A 22,800-nucleotide genomic window follows, 5' to 3' on the forward strand; every position below is an offset into this window, starting at 1 on the left:
CAGATAGCAAACTAAAGGAGGGAAATACTAGGAAAGGTGACTAAAGCTCATTAAAAATATAAGTGCTACAGAGGGTCTTAAAGGAGAGCAAGGTGGAGACATTTTGGGGCAGCACGGTAGCATTGTGGATAGCACAATTTCTTCACAGCTCCAGGGTCCCAGTTTCGATTCCGGCTTGGGTCACTGTCTGTGCGGAGTCTGCACATCCTCCCCGTGTGTGCGTGGGTTTCCTCCCACAGTAAAAAGATGTGCAGGTTAGGTGGATTGGCCATGATAAATTTCCCTTAGTATGTCCAAAATTGGCCTTAGTGTTGGGTGGGGTTACTGGGTTATGGGGATAAGGTGGAGGTGTTGACCTTGGGTAGGGTTCTCTTTCCAGGAGCCGGTGCAGACACGATGGGCCAAATGGTCTCCTTCTGCACTGTAAATTCTATGGTAAATTATGTGAGGGAATTCCAGGGAATTAGGTGGGCACCAATGTTGAAGTTGAGAAAAGACAATATGTACAAGACGTACAAGTCAGAGGAAGGCAGACTGCCTGGGAGTTATAGGGCTGGGAGAGGTTATAGAGAAAGGGAACAATAACTTATATTTATATGACATCTTTAATGTAGCAAAGCATCCCGAGGTGCTTCATATAAACAGATTAAAATAAATTTAACACTGGGTCACAGAAGGCCACGAAGGGGTCTAAACACAAGAATGCAAATTTTAAATTGCAGGTGTTGGGGAACCAAGAACCAATGAAGATTAGCAATAGCAGGGGTGTGAAGTGAACAGGACTTGATGGATTAGGATGTAGAAACAGTGTTTTGGTAGTTTATGAAAGGTGGCAGATGCGATGTCAGCTAGAAAAACATTGGCAGATTTGAGTTCAGAGATAACGACTGTCATCCTGAGTACAGTCAATGATCATAATGACATGAGTCAAAGCTTGGTTTTGATTTTATTTGGCTTTAGTCAATGACGGAAACATTTTACAGTGTGTTAAACTTGTGGCATTGAAGACGTGTTCATTAGCCCTCTTTCATGCTTCAGAAACTCAAAAAGTTTATTTTACCAGACACTCAAACCCCAAACCCAAGCTAGGAGCTGCCAAGAAGTGGAAATGGACGAAAGGAGAGTGGACTCTGACTAACTGCTCATCAAGCTAGTGGGTAGTTAGTCTCACATCAGGTTATTTGTTTTTGTCAATTATTCCTCACAAGCACTTGGATTGGTGATGAGTAGGTCTAACTGCGATTTTTTAGAACTTCAAGGTACAAGCTCTTTACAAGCTGTTCTATGTAGGTTTATCCATCAAGCTGAAGACAGGTTTTCATTCGGCAGCTGATAGGAAATGGTGGTGCTTACCACCACAGCTACTGGAAGGTGTTCCATTAAAGCCACAGATATGATCACATTATTAATTAATCCAGGACTTGGTAACCATCATGGATTTTCAGAAGGCTTTTGATAAAGTCGCTCACAGGAGCTTGATTAGTAAAATAAAAGCACATGGGATAGGAGGCAATATACTGGCATGGATTAAGGATTGGCTAAAAGGCAGAAAACACAGAGTAGGGATAAATTGATAATTCTCGTGTTTGCAGGCTGTAGTTAGTGGAGTACCTCAAAGATCAATACCTGGGGTTCAGGTGTTCACAATACCTATCAATGTTTTGTTTGTGGGGACCAAATGTAATATTTCCAAGTTAGCGGATGATACAAAGCTAGGTGGAAATGTGTGTTGTAAGGAAAACATAAAGCAGCTACTGGATGATTTGGACAGATTTAGTGAATGGGCAAGAACATGGTGGATGGAATATTATGTGGAAAAATGTGAGTTAATCCGTGTTGGTAAAAGGAACTGATGTGCAGAGTATTTCCTAAATAGTAACAAATTAGAAAGCGCAGATATACAAAGGGACCTGGATCTCCTTGCCCATAAGTCACTGAAGGCTAAAATGCAGGTGCAGCAAGCTATTAGGAAGATTAATGGAACGTTAGTCTTTTTTGCAAGAGGATTTGAGTACAGAAGTAGTGAGATGTTGCCTCAGTTGTGTGAAAGTTTGGTTAGATACAACCAGGAGTACTGTGTGCAGTTTTGGTCCCCTTACCTCAGAAAGATTATTACTGCTATAGACAAAGCACAACATAGGTTCACCAGACTTTCTGCGTAGATGCAGGACTGTCTTATGAGGAGAAATTGGGTAAACTGGACTTGTATTCTCTAAAGTTTCTAAGATAAGAGGTGATCTCATTGAATCCGATAAAATACTTAAAGGAATCAACAGGGTAGATGCAAGTAAGATATTTCCCTTGGTTGCGGAGTCTAGAAGCAGGAGGCACAACTTGAGAATAAGGGGGACCGAGATTAGGAGAAACTTCTTTACACAGAGGGTTGTGAATTTTTGGAATTCTCTACCTGAGAGAGCCATGAAAACTGAGTCATTCAGTATGTTTAAGGTAGAGATTGATAGATTTCGGATTAACAGTAATCTAGAGGATTATGGGTTAGTGTGGGTAAAAGGCATTGAAGTGTTCAATCAGCCATGAATGGCTGCCTCCTGTTTCTATGACTGCAATATACCTCTTGCTGAAGCTATGCACTCCAATCCATGGAACCATTATTCAACAGGGTGTTTGCCTGTCCAAGATTTGGCAACAAAGGCAATAGAAATGCCCTCTCATATTTTGTGGTCAGTTGGGCTGCTTTTGTGAAGAGTCCCTGGTGCCTGCTGTCCTGCTAGTAAGGGCTTAAACCTGCACCTTTCAGCTAATGACCAAAATATGATGGTCTTCCTCTAAGTCTGGCATTAAATGACTGGAATAAAGTTAACACATCTTGGCAGGCTCAACCAGCAATACGAAAGCCAGGGAAAGCACAGAGCATTTGAGGACATTGGTGATGCTTGACTAGCAACCTGCCTCATTGATGAGACCTGAAGAGCCAGCCCATAAGATGAATTATCTTTTACCATTTGACTGCATATAACCATGTCAAACGATATACTAACACTAAAGGTTTCAGTTGTATGTACAGTGGGAAGATAACCAGTGCTCTGTGCTGATGAATTTCACTGGTTTGGTTAACTTCGATGATGTGGACATTTTCCAATTCACGGCAATTGCTAACCTGCACCAAAGCTCTTTGGAAAAATGTGAGTAGATTTGCCTCAATGAGCAGTGCACATTCCAAACTGGAAAACAATAAGTCCTCCTCAGTGCATTTCTCAGCATTTTGTTTTGGAAACTATGAAACATTCAACAGGTTTCCATATGTATCTCACACTGAGCAATCTAAAATAAAATATAAGAAAGTCTCTTCTAGGCATCTTTTTACAAGGGCAAAATAGTTGTGGATTATCCAGTAACAGTTTTTTGCCTGACATCAGGAATTAACCTGATTATTCTTCTCTGGACAGCCTTTAGGCCTGGATGGCCACCTTACATCATGTCAATCAATGATATACAAGGTACTGAAGATGTGTCAGATGAGGGCAGCATACAGCCTCTACATAACCTGTGGGAATTTTGAACTGAACTCAGCTCGCAGTTTAACGCAACATTCTGCCTGATTTATCTTTTGACACATAAAACTATTCAAGTATGGTTAGCAATGAGTTTCAGTACAACTGATTGAATACTACTACTTCTGGGAAATTAGGTGTACTGCGGATGCACCATCCAATTGCAGCTGATAGAGTCACTGCTATGGACAAAATATCAAATCTCAGCATTTGGGCAGAGCCTTAAATTTCCAGTAAAACCTCATGAGGTTATTAACGAATGCAAGTGAAGCATGAACACTCAAGAACCTCGACATCACTGAGTTTAGGAGGAACTTCTTCACCCAAAGGGTTGTGAATCTATGGAATTCCTTGCCCAGTGAAGCAGTTGAGGCTCCTTCATTACATGTTTTTAAGGTAAAGATAGATAGTTTTTTGAAGAATAAAGGGATTAAGGGTTATGGTTTTCGGGCCGGAAAGTGGAGCTGAGTCCACAAAAGATCAGCCATGATCTAATTGAATGGCGGAGCAGGCTCGAGGGGCCAGATGGCCTACTCCTGCTCCTAGTTCTTATGTTCTTATCATCCAGGACAAAGAAGTCCAGTTGACGACTTTTAAACATACCCATCCACCACTTTTAAACATACACCCCCCTCTACCACCAATGCAGAGTGGCTGCAGTGTACACCATCTACAAGTTGCACTGCAGCAACTCACCAAGGTTTCTCCAACAGCACCTACCAAACCTGCAATCCCTACAAACCAGAAAGGAAAGACCAGTAGATTCATTGGAACATCATGACCTGCAAGTTCCCCAAATCACACACCATCCTGACTTGGAACTATTTTGCTGTTCCTTCACTGTCACGAGATAAAAATGATGGAACTCCCTTCCTAAAGGTAATGTGGATGTTCCTCCACCACATGAACTCAGCAATTCAAGAAGGTGGTTCAAAGGCAATTAGTGATGGACAACAAATACTGGCCTTAACAGCGACGCCCATGTCCTGTGAAAGTATAAGTATATAAAATGCAGACCAATGGATATATTTAATGATGTGGAGATGCCGGCGTTGGACTGGGGTGAACACAGTAAGAAGTCTTACAACACCAGGTTAAAGTCCAACAGGTTGGTTTCGAATCACTAGCTTTCGGAGCACTGCTCCTTCCTTAGGTGAATGAAGGAAGGAGGTCACCTGAGGAAGGAGCATTGCCCTGAAAGCTAGTGATTCGAAACAAATCTGTTGGACTTTAACCTGGTGTTGTAAGACTTCTTACTATATTTAATGATGAAATTCTGAAATATGTAATTATTTAAACTGCTATTTGGTTGGTGAATCTAAATTTGGATATTAGAAATTTTAGTTATTGAGAAATAAAAGATTTTCAGAAAGCATTCTGAACTACTTATGGTCAACCTGGACAGAGCAATGAGCTTGGATAGGAATCACCCATTACAAATGTGGACATAGTAAATGAGCAAAGATTCACACAGAATATAACAGAATGTTAAGTTGTGCAGGCAGAATTTTTGAGTAGACCCAGGTTATGTTGTAAGAAGATGAGTAGATTAGCCACTTACCTATTCCCTCGAGTACCTCTCATTCCCTTCCATGTTCCTGAACAGCAGTTTAAACCACAGAGATAACTGCCCGACACCATTAAAACAGCTTAATTGGTCAGTGATACTTGTGGACCTTTACTGTGGGCAAATTGGCTACATTTGCCTAAATAACAACAGTGCACTCCAAAGTGAAGCATTTTGTGTCATATACCAACAGGGTTATACAATTACAATTTCTTTAATTTCTAGACTGTTTTTAAATTCAAGCTCTACTGCCTTTTATTTTAAAAAAACGAATGTTTCATCACCTCCTCCAAACATGTACATCCGTTTCCAAAGCAAAAAGCAGATCTGTCAGCAAACGCTGGTGCATGGAGGACCACTTAAACTCAGGGATGCGGAACATTGTGGTACGTGGTCCTGGACTAAACTGTCGTCGCTGCTCCTCAGTCATTGGCATTCCGCGGAAACCCAGATCAACACGAAGGTCTCTCTCTTGTAACCCACCTCCTCGACCCTGAACAGCCTAAAATTAAAAATTATGCAATTAATTAATAAATCTTTAACATCCTCCATAAAAGATGAAAGGACTCAATAGACAAATAGTCGAAGCAAATGTATTTTATAAAAAATCTAATTATAGAATAGATCATATTTTGACAAAAAAATGAAACTCATGAGCGAAAAGCGTAAGGAAGAGCAGCATCAGGCTACAGCTATTGCATAAATATTTAATTATAGCAAATACTTTTAAAAACTTAACACCGAAAACAGATTAAAAAATTCCTTGTGGCTTACCATTCACTTCAAACTAGACTTGGTTATTGAAGTCAATTTTGAAATAAATTCTACTTGGAATTATAAAATTAAACCTAGATCGAATCTGCTGCAGTTCATTGTTAATGCAACTAGTTACATATATTTCATGCATTGTAATTTGTTAAACGGCAACCCTCAAAATTCAAATTACCGTAAATTGCGATAGTTTGAGGATCTAATAACTAATAGAACATCCAACAGAAAGCAGCGACTTGTTGTCAATTAACTCAAGAGTCAAGCCTGTAAAGATGTAAGCGACGTGACCACAGGTATACATGTTAAATGGTAGATCTCCATTGGCATTGCTCATAGCTAGCCTATAATGTGCTCCTTTATAACAATAGGACCATTATAGAATATTACATAGAACATAGCTTTAATTTTGAGATTAAGCGATATTTAAGTGGTGGGGCCAAAGACAATGGCCGGGATTCTCCGGTATCCAGCTGGTGGGCCGTACCAGCGCCAAAGAGTGGCGTGAACCACTCTGGTGCGGGCGGCCCGGAAGGTGCGGAAGTGGTTGGCGCCATGCCAACCAGCACCAAAGGGCCGCCACTGGCAAGTGCGAGTTGGTGCATGCGCAGGAGCGTCAGCGTGTTCCCAGAACCACTGCCGTGATTCCTGCACATGTGCAGGGGTTTCTTCTCCGCACCGGCCATGGCGGAGCTTTACAGTGGCCGGTGCGCAGGGAAAGAGTGCCCGAACAGCACAGGCCCGCCCGCAGATCGGTGGGCCCCGATCGCGGGCCAGGCCACCGTGCCCCCCGGGACTCCGCAGGCCGCCGCAGAGCCAGGTCACGGCGGTAAGAACCTTGTGTAATTTAAACCGGCGGGACTGGCCAGAAACAGGCGGCTGCTCAGCCCACAGCGGAGTGGAGAATCGCCGTGGGGGCTGCTGCCAATGGCCCCCGACGGGCGCGGCGCGATTCCTGCCCCTGCCAAAAAACCGGCGCCGGAGAATTCGGCAGTCGGGGCAGGATTCACGCCCCTCCCCCCCGCGATTCTCCAGCCCGACGGGGTGTCAGAGAATCCCGCCCAATGTCTTTGGATTTCCTAATATTCAGTCGGAAGAACATTTCTACTCATCCAATACTGATGTCAGGCAACCCATGTGAAAAATCAGAGGAAGCAGAAGGATTGAGAGATATAGTGAGGAAGTATTGTCAGGTGACTGAATGGGTAAGCAGCAAGCCTCAAAAAATAAAGTGTATCAATGGGTGCGTGGGGGCTGGGGGTCATGAATACACTTTTAACAACTGCAATGCAAAGGCTCAAAAGCTTGTTCAGTATTTTTTCAGCTTTAATTTTGGATGTCAGGAAACCATTAATCTCATATTAAATACTGCTCCTTGCATAGCAAAAGATGGACAACAGCATCACTGAGGGACGTAAACAGGAAAAAATTTAGAACAGGTGCAGACAAATGTACACGTCACTCACATTTCTGACAAAATAGAAATTATGAAATTCTGATGGTAAATTAAAAAAATTATTGCAAGTACAGACTGTAATTAACAGGTAAGTAAAGCAGATAAACTTTTCAAATCTTACCTGGGTTGTGGTGGTTTGAATCTTTTTAATTTCCTTCCCTGCTTCTTTGCCATCATCCGATCTGTCAGTATCAGATACTGTGCTGGCACCATCTAAATTACCAACAGACTTTTTTGAAAACAGTTCTGAACCAATGGGTGTGCCAATCATTTCAGTATATTCCATTACTTTTGGAACAATACCCTCAGACTCAGACAGGATACTCATTTCTTCCAAATTGGTTGGGATTTTGAAATCCTTATCCTCAATTATAGATTTTGGACTTGTAATGTCCGAATTACTGGTCATATGAGCTAACAGCCCCAGGTCGTCATTAGCACTCATCTGTATTTGGTTCGCTGCCACATTTGTAATGGAAAGATTGTCAGCAGTAGGCAGATCAGCCAGTAGTTTTTCCTGTTGGTTTGTTGTTTTATCAAAGAGAAATGAGGTACGATTAACAGGCTCTTCATCCTTTTCATCCACCAGAGATATCAAGGGGCCACTGTCTCTTTGTTCCCTTTGTTGAGGAATGGAAGTGCTATTAATGTTGTTCTGAAGTTTCTCAACAGCAGAGGTATAAACATTGTCTAAGAGAGATTCTACCTCTACTAGGTTACAATTCTCTGCAACTACCAGTGTCTCAGGTGACAGGTCCAGATCATCAAGTTTTACTTCAGTGGCATCTACCTTCTCAGCTTTGATATCCACCAAGAGATCATGAACCTCCACATGTACTCCAGTTGTTGGTCTGTCTGAACCTCCTGCACTATTACTGGATATTCTTGCTTCAACCAGGAGATTTCTGGAATCACTGTTCACAGGATAGTCTGTTTCACTTTCTGGGCTCTGAGTCTGGGAACCATCTTCAATTTCTCTGATCTCTATGCCTCCTTTGGATCCTACTGCTTGAGCTGAAAGGCCAGAAATTGTGCTGACACTACCCTTTTTTCCTTTTTTGATGTTCTCCTCTTCTTGCCTTTGATACTCTTCATACATCTTGGCTAAGTATTCTTTGTGAGCTTCATAGGTGACCTTCAGAAACAGGCATGTTAGTTAGTGGTTACAGATATCGACAGAACCAAATCATTCAGATCTGTTTTAAAATAAGCTACTTGTGACTGCAAAAGTACAATTAAATCTGAATTTTATATAGTACATTGGTTTCTGCCTCTTATCTACAATAGGCATCAGCTTAAATCATGTTAATTGATAGAAACACATACCAGGTTAGAGTTAAAGAAAAATTGTGAAAAATTTGAAGTCCATCTGCATGTAAAATTATTAAGAATCATTATTTTACTTTGTCAGTTTATACATCAGAAATGTAAATCACAACTAAATTGAAATTAAACATTGCCACAAAATAGATTTGTTACACAGTGTGTTCAATGCATGACAAATCTAATTTCATGGGTTGGTCTCGAGTCCAAATAAATCTATTTCATTTTTAGCACTATCTTGAAAAAACTTGTTAAAAATGGCCAGTACACTGGTTAGCAGAGTAGGAATTAATCCATATATCATGATCTCCAAGAAATCCTGTGCCTCTGGCCAATATTTCCCCTTGCTATGAGTCTTTTCTTAAGGTGAAGCTATGTTATTTTGTAGTATAAGGGTCTGGCACACAAAAGAGTCAACTGGGACTGAATACAGTACCACCCCCACAATGATGTAAAAGAACACATTGCTCGCACCTAGCGACCAGTGTAGTGTTAAATTTGATGAAGCTTTAAAATCATTTGATGCTTATTTTAACCTCAGAAGTAACAAAATCCTTGAACGGGCAAAATTTAATAAACGTGTCCAGCAGCCAGGAGAATTACTGTCGATTACTTTGTTAATGAGCTCTACAGAATGGCTGGAGGTTGTGATTACAGTGACATGACATCTGAGCTAATCAGCAATAGAATTCTTATAGGAGTGGCAGACGAAGCACTCTCAAACATGCTTCAAACAAAGGATCTCTAACCCTTGAGAAAGCAATTCAGATCATCAGGAATCAGAAATACGTTTACAACACAGATCCACATTGAAGGGAGAAAGCAAACCTTGATACAAAGTAAACCTCATTGTCCAGTTAGGTTAACAGCACAGAAAAGTAGACACTCCAGACCAAAGGAAGCAATACCTAACTGACCATAGAGTGGCCATGTCAGCACTATGGAGCAAAGGGCCCCCACTGGTGTGGTCAATATCTGGCAATTTCAGCTCAATGCTCTCAATGTAATCAAAGAGGACTCTTTGCGAAACTGTGCAAAGACAAAACACCAAAACACACTAAAGATCGCAAGTGGATTGCCGTGGCTGAAACAATGCACTAAGAGGACACACAACCTTGCTTCTTGGTGAGGTCAAAGATTCTGGATTTTTGTTCCCGAATGCGGACATCTACTTCATGGCCAACACAGAAAATTTAAATTGAACAAAGCAGCCAGTGCTACGGTGCAATCAGACAAAGAACTCCTGCTGACACATCTCTGGCTCCAAGCAACAGCCACACCACTTTGTGGGCCCAGAGGAATCTGACCTCTGGCCATGGGCATGATTCTGGAACCATTTAACATATGGCGGCAAACAGATCTTTAAGCTGATGTATCTCATCCACAACCGGACATTTTCTCTCTTGAGCAACGATGCTTGTGTAGCTATCAATATCCTCAAAATGGCAAAGTAGTCATTACACCCACTGAACTGCAAGAAGGGAAGAACTCCAATAAGAAAGATTCCCTCGACTGGGCCTTCAAGTTTATAACTGCCTTCTCTATTGGCAGTGCAGGGGTTTATCCACATTGATGGCAGGTACCAGAAGCATCTAATTGATCGGTCCAGCCAACCACTTAGATGGTTACCACGACATCTCGAATAGATGACCGGCAAAGAAGAACCAAGAACGAGAACAGCCATTACCTCCAGATCCATGCCAGTTGGAGAGATAAACCCGGAGACCACAGACCAGATGCTTCAATCGCAAGCCATCATGACGGTGCGACAGAAAATGCTAGAACCAAACAGCAGCCATCAACTGATGGCATCAAACCACACTGTCAAACACAAAGATGAGCTTATTGCCAAGTCATACCCTCACAACCGGAAGAGCCATCTTCCATCATAGAGTGCACCATAACAAGCTGCTATAGAGACCAAAACTACGATAGAGACCATAAGACGTAAGAGCAGAAATAGGCGATTCAGCCCATCGAGCTCCACCATTCAATGATGATAGTCCTCAACACCACTTTCTCTCCTTATCCCCATAACCCTTGATTCCTTTACTGATTAAAAACTTGTCTATCTCAGCCTTGAACATACTTAACAACCCAGCCTCAACGTTCCTTTCCGATAAAGAATTTCACAGATTCAGTAGTCTTCAAATAAATTTCTGCTCATCTGTCTTAAATGGGCAAGCCCTTGCTCTGAGATTATGCCCTCTGGTCCTAGACTCTCCAATAAGGGGAAACAACCTCTCAGCATCTATCCTGTCAAGCCGCCCGAGAATCCTATATGTCCCAATAAGGTTTCTTCTCATTCGCCGAAACTCCAATGAGTACAGGCCCAATCTCTCCACATAAGAAAATACCTCCATACCCAGGATCAACCTCCTGAACCTTCTCTGGACTGCCTCCAGTGCTGGTATATCTTTCCTTTGATAAGGGGAGCAAAATTGTTTACAGTATTCCAGGTGAAGTCTAATTAGTGTCTTGTATACTTTTAGCAGAACTTCCTATTTTGATACTTCATTCCTTTTGAAATAAAGTCCAACATTCCATTTGCCTTTCCTCATTACCTGCAGATCTTGCATGTTCGCATGAGTGCCCCCAAATCCCTCTGTGCCGCAGCTTTTTGCAGTCTTTCTCCATTTAAATAATATTCAGCTCCTTTATTCTTCCTAAGGAAATGCGTAACTACACATTTTCCTACACTATATTCCATCTGCCAAGATTTTGCCAACTTACTTCACCTATCTATATCCCACTGTGGACTCTTTTCTGTCATCCTCTTGCCTTCCCACCTACTTTTATGTTATGCACAAACTTGGCAACAGTACAGTCAGTTCCCTCGTTCAAGTCATTAATATATATTGTGAATAATTGTGGCCCCAGCACGGCAGTCCTTTTATCCCAACTCTTTCTGTCTTCTACCAGTTAGCCAATCTTCTATCCATTGCTAATATACTACCCCCAACACCATGGACTCTTATCTTATTAAGTGTGGTACTTTATCGAACACTTTTATGAAATCCAAGTGCACCAAATCTACTGGTTCCCCTTTATCTATCCTGCTCATTAGCACCTCAAAGAATTCTAATACATTTAGTAAGAACATAGAACATAGAACAGTACAGCACAGAACAGGCCCTTCGGCCCTCAATGTTGTGCCGAGCAATGGTCACCCTACTCAAACCCACGTATCCACCCTATACCCGTAACCCAACAACCCCCCCTTAACCTTACTTTTATTAGGACACTACGGGCAATTTAGCATGGCCAATCCACCTAACCCGCACATCTTTGGACTGTGGGAGGAAACTGGAGCACCCGGAGGAAACCCACGCACACACGGGGAGGACGTGCAGACTCCGCACAGACAGTGACCCAGCCGGGAATCGAACCTGGGACCCTGGAGCTGTGAAGCATTTATGCTAACCACCATGCTACCATGCTGATTTCTCCTTCATTAAGCCATATTGGTTTGATTATATTTCTAAATACTCTTCTATTACATCCTTTAAAATGAACTCACCATTTTCCAAATGACAGATGTTGAACTAACTGGCCTATAGTTACCTGTTTTTTGTAGGGAGTTCTGCTAAAAGTATACAAGGCACTAGTTAGACCTCACCTGGAATACTGTAAACAATTTTGCTCCACTAGTGAATGCACTAGCTCTGTAGCTGCTTCTTTAAAATCTAGAGTTCATCCACCGCATAAATCCCAACTCGCTATCTATCATTACAACTGGGGGATCAACAAAGATCAATTCAATGCCAAAGAACAGAAAAAGAGGATGAAATGACACCCAGGTGCTAGAACAACCTTCAGTTGATAAAGTGCATCAGAGTATAAGGTTAGCAGCGGAATTGTCTGTTCGAGTAAGTGCTGACGCCAGGATTGAATTGGTGGTATTCTATGACAGCAAAATTGGCACAGTTCCCAGACAAATTCATCGACCATTAATGGGCTAGCATCGGTGCCACATGGAACATGATCAATTCCAATAAAAAAGTGTCTGATTCACCAGCGTACGGATTGACACTCGGGAGGCTGACAATGTGCAGCCACCTGTGCACCAAGCTCTGTGAGATTCCAGACAGGTCCCCGCTCGGTGCCTGGAAGGACCCCGTTGGGTAAAGGGTCAGGGTGACCGCCACTGTAACAGCCGCCGGGATCGGGTATCCTCCCCTATCTCTCACGGTGCCAGGTGCACCATGATCTGGCTCTGTCTCCCTGCTCAGCCGGAGTCTTCGACGGCATGCCCGAACCAGCACATCCTCAAATGACAGGCGCTGTCGGTACACACCAGGACTCATGCGGAGCCTCCCCTTGCACCTCCTCCTCCTCTGCCTGTTGGGCGACCAGCTTTCCATCCTCACAGGTTGCCTCCTATTCCTTTGGGGCAGGCTCCGCCGCTGCAGAGTCGTTCTCATGCAGCTCCAGCTGATATAGCCTCAGTGCATCCCCCAGGGCTGCGGCGACCAGGATGAAGGGCACCATTCCTGGTTGAATACCGAAGTCCATTGTCCAGTGACGCCTTCCCTGCTTCCAGGTGTATTGTTGGCTGCTGCTACTCATGCCAGTGGTACGCTGCATGGCCCCCATCTGGCACCCTTCCTGCAGAGGCTACTGTGGCCGGGGCCCTTTTGTGGGCTGTGTGCTGCCCTGCCGGTGGTTGGCAGCCAGTTGTGGGGGGTGCGGGGGATGGGGGCAACATATGGCTGTTGGCACTCTGCACGACCAGGGGTCACAGTGGGCAGTCAGGGAGTGTGCAACAAGATGGCTGCCTTGCAGACCGCGGCAATGGCAGTCCGTGCCTGAACGTTCCAGTCCCTTGGGGATCACCCCGACCTCATGTCTATCCCCTGGTCACCCCTCGTATCCCCCACCCCCTCCCCAATTCTCCACCTTTCCCAATTCTGGAGTCGGCCGACGGAGAATCCCGCCCTACATTTTTCACTTGGCAGTCAGTTGACTTCAGAAATTAAAAGCACACAAGCAAGGATAGATTTGGAAGACTTATTGACAGCCAAGGTGGGGCAGCTTACTAAGTGAGCCGGGTGAACCCTAAGTTTAATAGCTCAGAAAGCCAGCTAATTAAATTAGAACCAGAAATCGGTGACTTTTCCCCATCCCTCATAACTCCAATACCCACAATATTCCTGTGCAGATGAGGATCATTATCAACAGATACTCTAATTTTGATAATGAGATTAACTCACACCGCATTACTTTGTGCTAACAAATGTTGGCAGTTTCGGAAAATAACCTAAGGTAGGATAATCTATGAGCAGCAGTGCTGCTGTGACTCATGGCATTTTGATAACAACTATGACAACAACAGAATCTAAGAAAACTCACAAACTAATACATCTGGTGCACTTAGAAAACAAATAATTTAAATCGGCTCTAAAAACAGGCCAGGAGCTGGATTGACAGAACAGTGTATTTCCTTCAGACCCGATGGTTAAAACCTTCATCAAGAGGAAAGATATTGAGGGGGAGATATTTACCTTGCATGTTGTTAGTCAGAATAGTATACTTTAAGTCTATTAAAGTATCCTGAGTGGAGGACAATGTGAGAAATGAAAATTTAGTAAGAATAAAACAATATTAACTATTAAATTCAAACATAATGGGGACAATGCAATACAATCCAAGATGGAAGTGTAGCTACATCAGCGAGCCATTGATTCAAGGAGAATTTGATCTAATTTTTGTACCATATTGGTTAAGAACTTTTTTTTTAAAAAAACTACAGAAAATGCTTAAAGAAAAAAATAAAACTGATTCCCATTACACGGAATAATTTATTAGCAACAGAATTGGGAAATAGCTAAAATGACAAGACAGCTATATTGCAATTTTTATAATTTACCAGAAGAGGGTGACAATGAACTGTCCATGACACAGTCTTCAGTTCGTAAACGTTTATTACACAGTCAGCTGAACTGTACCAAACCATCTTAGGGATCAAGTTACTGCTCTCAATTGCAAATTATGTCACTGTCCATTACTCAATTGTCAGTATTAAAGAATTTATACATGGGAATTGAGCCTAACAGTGGCAATACAAAGGACTTTTGAAAGACCACAGGAATGCACTTTACAATTGAATTTGAACATTCATGTTTATAGAAAACCTCTGCCGATTTATTTAAATTAGATTTACAAATGAACAAACAGTACCTTGGAATGAGCTATTGAGAGAGTGTCTACCCAAACACGCCAGCCTCCCCATTCATACTTAATTGCATGATACAGGAGAATGCGGAAAATGTTATACACCATCTCTGTGATTTTCTGTTCATCTGAACATTTTGGATTTATGTAACCAAGGGAGAACATCCAGTCTTGCCAAACAGAACACTGCAAGAGACACCTAAAAAGAACACACACAGTAGAAACGTGTATATATAGAATAGATTTCAACTCATGCATTGTTAGTTTGATCATCAACATCTATATATCCTATGAGAAAATAAACTGTTAAACCTGCAGGAACATTCCTTGGTCATGCACATAAAGTTCAACTATGGTTGCTTCTAGATACATATTATGTATATATCTTGGCAGAAACACACCTTTCAGTTAGGGTTTAATTTTAGAAAATAGTAGAAAAGTGTTTTGTAAAATAGAAATGAGAGCATTAATTTTTGTAATCGTTCAACATCAAGAAATTGATGTAAAAATGTTTATTTTGAAAGAGACAGGAAGAGATACTGTTTGAAGTTGGGATAATACCAGAATGGAGGAAAGATGTGACATCTTGGGCGGGATACTCCCCTACACGGCGGGGCGGGGGGTCCCAGCGTAGCGGAGTGGCGCCAACCACTCCGGCGTCGGGCCTCCATAAAGGTGCGGAGAAGGCTAGGCCCATGCCGGAGTGGTTGGCGCCATGCCGACTGCCGCAAAAACCGGCGCCACCGGCCTTTGACGCCCGCCGCCCAGCCACGGGGCTGGGCAAAAGGCTTTGGCCGGATCGCGCATGCGCCGGTGCGTCAGCTATCGCTGACGTCACCACCCCGCATGCGCGCTGGGGGATTCTCTTCCGCCTCCGCCATGGTGGAGGCCGTGGCGGCGGCGGAAGAAAAAGAGTGCCCCCACAGAACTGGCCCGCCCGCCGATCGGTGGGCCCCGATCGCGGGCCTGGCCACCGTGGGGGCACCCCCCGGGGTCCAATCGCCCCGCTCCCCCCCCAGGACCCCGGGGGCCCGCTCGCGCCGCCGATCCCGCCGCCACCAGAGGTGGCTCAAACCACGGCAGCGGGAGAGGCCTCTCAGCGGCGGGACTTCAGCCCATCGCTGGCCGGAGAATCGCAGCAGGGGGCTCGCCGATTGGCACGGAGGGCACGCCGATTGGTGGGACGTGATTCCCATCCCCGCCAATTCCCGGGTGGCGGAGAAATCCGGCCACGGCGGGGGAGGGATTTTCGCCGCTCCCAGGCGATTCTCCGACCCTTCGGGGGGTCGGAGAATTTTGCCCCAGGACCTGTATTTGCAAATGTCATGCATGCAGCAGGGGACCTTGGCAAGGTGAAAGATATGGACAAACTACAGGACTTCAGATGTTTTGAGAGGTGGGTGGACAACCAATAGATGCAGTTTAATGTAGCTAAGTATAAAACCATGCAGCTAACCACGCAGCTATGAGATAATCAATAGATTACTAAGCAGAAAGATTATATGGTTAATGGTAAAATATGTTCAAAAATAAATCAGGAAAAAAAAGATCTGTATTATAATAAAACCTCAGTCATTCGTTACTGCTTTTTGTGGGGGCCAAGGAGAGTCCAACATGACTTTGTGAGTCAAATTAAACTTAACTTTATTTACACTTATATTGACACAGCACCAGTCTTTGCTACTGGTCTTCTCTCATGTTGGTACCTAACTGGCCGGCACTATTTGTACACCAGAAAAGGTTAATAATTGCCCTGCCCCCTTATTGAGGAAGCTCATATTCCCCAGGATCCATGGGTAACCAATTGTCCCTACCCAATAGGATCTGTGCAAGTTATAACACTGCCAAAAATGAAAATGGTGCCAGGTACTATAATGTAAATTGAAGGAGGCACAATTTAATTCATGGTATGTCGATTAGCTGCACCTAAAGTATATTGTTTTGGACTTACAAGATGTAGAGAACTGAGCTGGAAAGGTTTCTGTTTTTTGTTATTTACAACACAGAAGGAGGCTATTTGGCCCAGTGTGTCTGCACTGGCTCCCAAAAGAGCGACCTAGCCCGTCCCATTCCCCAGCCCTATCTCCGTAGCCCTTTCATTTTCAAATATATGTCCAGCTCTTTTTTTAAACCTCCAATGGCATCCACCTTCAGCACTCTCCCAGGCAGCACATTCCAAATCCAATAACTCTCTGACTACAGAAGATTCTCCTCATCTCAGTCCCAGGTTGCAGAGAAAAACACTTGAATGATTAAGGGACCACAAACAATCCATCTAAAACTAGACTGCCAGAACTCGGAGTCTTCTTGTAGAGAAAAATAAGGGGAATATGATTAAGGTATTAAATTTCCTAACTGAAAATGAAATGCTGTAACCAAAATGTCAGACGTTGACAGGAATCTGTGTTCCCAAAATCTTGTTAAATTTAGTGAATTATTTTTCAAAGTTTTATTTTTATTCAGTATTAGATATGCATAGAGGTACGTGCAAGTTGACACAGAAACAGGCCATTCAACACAACCAGTCATGTGGGTGTTTAAACTCCACCTGAGCAAATAATTCTTAGTGAATGTAGAAGTCCAGGGAGTGAAAGGAAGAATTTTACAAAATGGAAGAGATTTTCTTTAAATAGAACATAGAACATAGAACAGTACAGCACAGAACAGAACAGGCCCTTCGGCCCTCGATGTTGTGCCGAGCAATGATCACCCTACTTAAACCCACGTAACCCGTATACCCGTAACCCAACAATCCCCCCATTAACCTTACACTACGGGCAATTTAGCATGGCCAATCCACCTAACCCGCACATCTTTGGACTGTGGGAGGAAACCGGAGCACCCGGAGGAAACCCACGCACACACGGGGAGGACGTGCAGACTCCACACAGACAGTGACCCAGCCGGGAATCGAACCTGGGACCCTGGAGCTGTGAAGCATTGATGCTAACCACCATGCTACCGTGAGGCCCCTAATATATAGTCAATTCTTTCCAGCGTTGTTACATACAGGGCAGCACCGTGGCACCGTGGTTGGAACTGCTGCCTCACAGCGCCAGGGACCCGGGTTCAATTCCCACCTTGGGTGACTGTGTGAAGTTTGTACTTTCTCCCCGTGTCTAAAAATGTAGTTCATTAAATATGGAGAGTATACTTTCAACAAGACAAATTTAAGAGAACATTTACACAGTCCAAAGATGGGCAGGTTAGGTGCATTGGCCAAACTAAATTGCCCTTTAAGTGTCCAGGTTAGGTTACAGGGATGGGGCGGGGTGGGTGGTGGAGTGGACTTGGTAGGTGCTCTTTCGGAGGGTGGGTGCAGATTCGATGGGCCGAATGGCTTCCTTCGGCACTCTGAGGATTCTATGGTTCTATGAAATGTATAATCGAACAAGTTCGAATAAGTTGATCTGCCATGCAAGTATGGTAGTTCTTGAAATACATAAAATATACGTTAAAAAAAATAAAAAGGCATATATAAATCAGTCCCTGTTGGTTGTGTTAACATACCTTCTGTTTTCCCGACTGTTACTGAATAATTTTATCATATCCGATAAAAATAGACGTCTAACTTCCATCAGCTCATTGCTTGGTGTAGAATTTTTCAACAAAGTGGCAACCACCTTGAGGATCACTAAAAAAAGACACAGTAAATTACACATCAAATTACATACGGATATAAGTAAGCTAGGAGTGATTTGCACATATGAAATAAATCAGGTAAGCATGGGCAGAGCGTCACATCACATAAAAACACAATGGCAGGCATTCCCGAGCCCGCGCCCGGTCGGAGAATTAGCTGGGGTGCGGGAAATTCAAACCGCGCCGCTCCGACCCCGGGCCACCGATTCTCCGGCGACTGGAGAATCGGCGGCAATCGCGGTCGTCGCGGTGCCGGTCGGGGGTCGCTGAAATAGGCCCCGCGGCGATTCTCTGCGGGCAACCGGCCGAACTCCCGCCGGCCTGGTTTACATCTGGTACCACCCTGCGGGAGCTCGGACCCGCGGCAGCTGTGGTGGTCATGGTGTGTGCGGGGGAAATCTGACTCCGGGTGGGTCCTCAGCGGTGTCCAGGCCCGCGATCGGGGGACCTGCCTTACTCCGTGCAGGCCCGCTGTGTGGCTCTGACATGTCAGTGGAGCTCATGCCGAAGTGGGCCGCCCACCGGCAGCCAGAGCTGCGGGACGCACACGGGGGCCCTGCTGTCCAGACCGCGCGGCCGCGCATGCGCACAGCGGCCACAAGCGCAAATCACTCTGGACTTTTTCCTTGAAAGTCCGGGATGATTCTCCATTTCCAGGGGACTACCAGTGCCCCACCGGCAGCCAGAGCTGCGGGACGCATGTCGGGGCCCTGCTAGCCCCCTGGAAAACAGAGATTCACCCCAGACTTTCGAGGAAAAGGTCCCTCAAAAAGACATGGTCCCCAAAAAGGAGAATCCCAGCCAATGTGTCCTGTACTATTTTAGGTCCAATATACTTTAAATTTGATTAGTGCGATGTCACTGTAAAACAGGCACTCTTTAGACAACTCAGTGGTTGGGAAGGTGGGACACTTGGTCGGATAACTGCTACGTGAAAACAGCCAACAACACTATGAGCAGAAGTGCATCTAATAATATTGAAAAATAGCAATACTAAAGAAGAGCAGGTGCCTTCAACTAGAGGGCCCAGATTTTCATAGTGGAGGATATCATTCAACTAGTGGTTGATGAGAGCCAGGCGTTACTCAGCAGGAATGGAGAGAGGTGGCAAAGCACATAAATAAAACAAGAATTGTCCCCAGGACCTGGTTGCACCTCAACAGGAAAAAAATTTAATGACCTCACCAGGATTGCCAAGGACGATATCCCCATGACATTTCTTTTACTCTCCACACAGTTCTGAATGACCCCACATATTCTCCAGTGTTATAAATCTTTTTTTCCCCTACTTTTCCCCCTCTCTTCAAAGCAACATGGAACAAATCACTGCACTTTTCCCAATAATAATAATAATCATTTATTGTCACAAGTAGGCTTCAATGAAGTTACTGTGGAAAGCCCCTAGTCGCCACATTCCAGCGCCTGTTCGGGGAGGCCGATACAGTATTTGAACCCACACTGCTGCCTTGTTCTGCATTACAAGCCAGCTATTTGGCCCACTATGCTAAACCAGCCCCTCTGCTTCTATTCTCACAACTAAGTTCCATGTGGCCATACTTACTGCTTCTTTCTGTCATTATCCACACTATGAAAACTGCCTCAGACATCTTGAAAACTTTTCATCAGGATAATTTTCCAACAGCAGAATCTGAGACACAATAGGCTGGAAGCTACCAGATCAGAGATTGTTACCAGTCTTGTACACAATAAAAGACAATGAAATAGGAAGCCATCACCATCGTTGGTAGAGAGACAACACACAAATTGGGAGATAGCCAAACATAACACAGTGTTTGGGTATTTTTTGGTGGCGTATTGCATTGTAACTTTATCTGCGACTGCTTACCCTCATCACTACATGATATGCATGTACCTCTCCCCTTTCCTAAAGTCTTGCCGTTACACTGAGGGGGGAAATTTCCATGAATACATCGTCACTTACTCTTGTAATTTTGAATAGCAGCACAGCAATTAAATCCCCGTGTAGTATAGATAATGAGCTACGCAGATTTATACAGGGTGATTCACTTGAGCACAAATGAACAGGACTAAGTATTAGTGAACAACCCAGGAAAAAGCTCAGAGAGTGAAGAGAAGGAGCAAGAAAACAGTGAGGCACAAAATAGCATGGAAGAGAGCCCGAGTTCACTGCGAAAGGGTAGGAAGAAGCACGATAACAGCGGGGCATAGAACAGCACAGGAGAGAGCAAGAGTTCACCACAAATACAATTGAAAGGAGAGAGAACAGGTAAAGAAAGGTTGCTTTTGTGTGCTAACCCTTAATTGTGATTGCTAAACTTTTTTCTAGTTGTGGGCCACATTGTACCATCGCCCTCAATTTGAGATGATTGGATGGTCTAAGTCAGGGTTTTTCAAAGTGTGAGTCGCAACCTGCGGGTGGGTCACAGGTCGTTGTCAGGAGCGGTCCAACCTATCTTCATAAGTCAACCTCGCATTCCAGGTATCAATCTAGTAAACCACCTCTGAACCGCCTCCAGTGCATTTACATACTTCCTTAAATAAGGAGACCAAAACTGCAGAGCTCGAGATGTGGTCTCATCAAAGACCTGATCAACTGAAGCATAACATTGTAATAATATTAGCTTTCTTTATTACTTTATTACTTACTGTACCCCATTATTAGCCTTTTGTGGTTATGCACTAGAACACCAAGATACCTCTGCACTTCAGAATTCTGCAGTCGTTCTCCGCTTAAGTAATACTCTGCTTTTTATTCTTCCTGCCAAAGTGAACCGCTTCACATTGTCCCACATTATACTCCATCTTCCAAATTATTGCCCACCCACTCAATCTGTCTCTGCAAACGTATGTCTTCTTCATAACATACTTTCCTATCTATCTTTGTGTTGTTTGAAAATTGAGCTATCATGCCTTTGCTCCCCTCAGCTACGTAATTCATGTAAATTGTAAAACGTTGAGAGGCCCAAGCACATACTTCTGCAGGAATTCACTCGTCCTGCCCATCAGACAAAAATCCATTTATACCTACTCCACTTTCTGACAGCCAGCCAGCCAATCTTCTAATCTTGGATAATATGTTACCTGCGATACCATGAACTTTGAATTTCCACAAATACCTCTCTATGGCAACTTATCAAATGCCTTCCAGAAATCCAAGTGCCATACATCCACAGGTTCTCCTCCATTCACAGCACATGTTATTCCTATAGAGAACTAATAAATTAGTTCAACATGATTTTGTTCTATTAGGAAAACAAAGGGAGTTTAAAAAGATTTATATTTGTAAACATTATAAATAAGGTACAGTTTTAAATGGGTTTAGTATAATGTTTCTGTGGAAAGAAGGGTAAAAGTTATAGTTAGAGTCATGCTGGAAAAGGGGTTTGTATGTGTGGGGGTTGGTTTCAATTCCAACTGTCCTGCTGGGTGCTTAGAAGGGGTTACGCATGAAGCGAAAATAAAAGGCAGAAGCATGTGACCATTGCTTAGCAACTGGGGGCCTCTTAAGATAGAACATTTTTTGAATTTAATTTTTAGCTGAATTTGTCTGTAGTTTAAGGTACCAGGGAGTGAACATCCCTCAGCTCTGATAGAAGCTGAACAGGACAGGAGAGCTGCAAAGAAGCAGACTTCCCAAAAAAGATACAGAACAGATAACCAGGGAATCAGGACAGAATGAATGTCTAAAAAAGACTGAAGTTAAGAGACAGAGACCAATTTTTCACAGAAGAATTCAAGGGAGAAGCAGACAAAATGCTGTGGGTGAATGAGGCAGCTGCAGTAACTAGAGTTAAAATGGGAAAGCAGACTTCAGAGGTAAATCAAAAATTTTATATCATTTTAATGGAGTTTCAGAATTGAAAGCAATTTTGAACTGCGTGTACAGCTGTCAAGACAAATAAATACTATGGGGGAGGAGTTGTAAAACCTGGATACAGGATTAATTATTAAAAGTGTGGTGAAAGCTTTGTTTGAAAGAGTAATTTGGAAAACCTGGACTGGACTTAGAAACTCTCATGCGGCAATCACCTGAGGATTTTGAGGAGAACTCCACAGATATTCACTTGGGTTCAGAGGGGAGAGTGTATTTAACGACAGCCAATCTGTTTGCTTAAAGGAACTTTGTGTTAGTGAAACCATTTTACTTTAAAATGTACTTTGTAATCCATTTTAATCTTAAAATCTGTGCATGTTTGTTAAACTCAGGAAGGAGTAAGGGAGTATTGTGGCATAATCCAACCCTTCATTCTTAATAAAAAATGTTTTATTGTTAAAACTAATTAGCAGTCCTGTGATATAGACCGTGAATCTCCAGCTGCGTTGCACTCAAGCGAGAGCACAACGTGGCCATAGAATGCCGGGAGAGGCCTGCAGTG

General features: G+C 43.5%; 1 protein-coding gene across 8 annotated transcripts in view; it reads right to left on the bottom strand.

The window, feature by feature from the left end:
* nbeaa (neurobeachin a) overlaps positions 1–22,800 on the bottom strand; it is a 1,044,979-nt gene that overhangs the window by 699,654 nt on the left and 322,525 nt on the right. For all 8 annotated transcript variants that reach the window (XM_038817846.1, XM_038817850.1, XM_038817848.1 and 5 more), the window contains exons 20-23: positions 18,311–18,434; positions 14,807–14,999; positions 7,425–8,438; positions 5,364–5,581 (exon numbers count right to left, since the gene is read on the bottom strand). In XM_038817846.1, coding sequence (XP_038673774.1) covers positions 5,364–5,581; positions 7,425–8,438; positions 14,807–14,999; positions 18,311–18,434 — 1,549 coding nt within the window. The remainder of the gene's footprint in view (positions 1–5,363; positions 5,582–7,424; positions 8,439–14,806; positions 15,000–18,310; positions 18,435–22,800) is intronic.

This window comes from Scyliorhinus canicula, chromosome 14 (genome assembly GCF_902713615.1).
Source record: "Scyliorhinus canicula chromosome 14, sScyCan1.1, whole genome shotgun sequence".
In the NCBI taxonomy this organism is placed as follows: domain Eukaryota; kingdom Metazoa; phylum Chordata; class Chondrichthyes; order Carcharhiniformes; family Scyliorhinidae; genus Scyliorhinus; species Scyliorhinus canicula.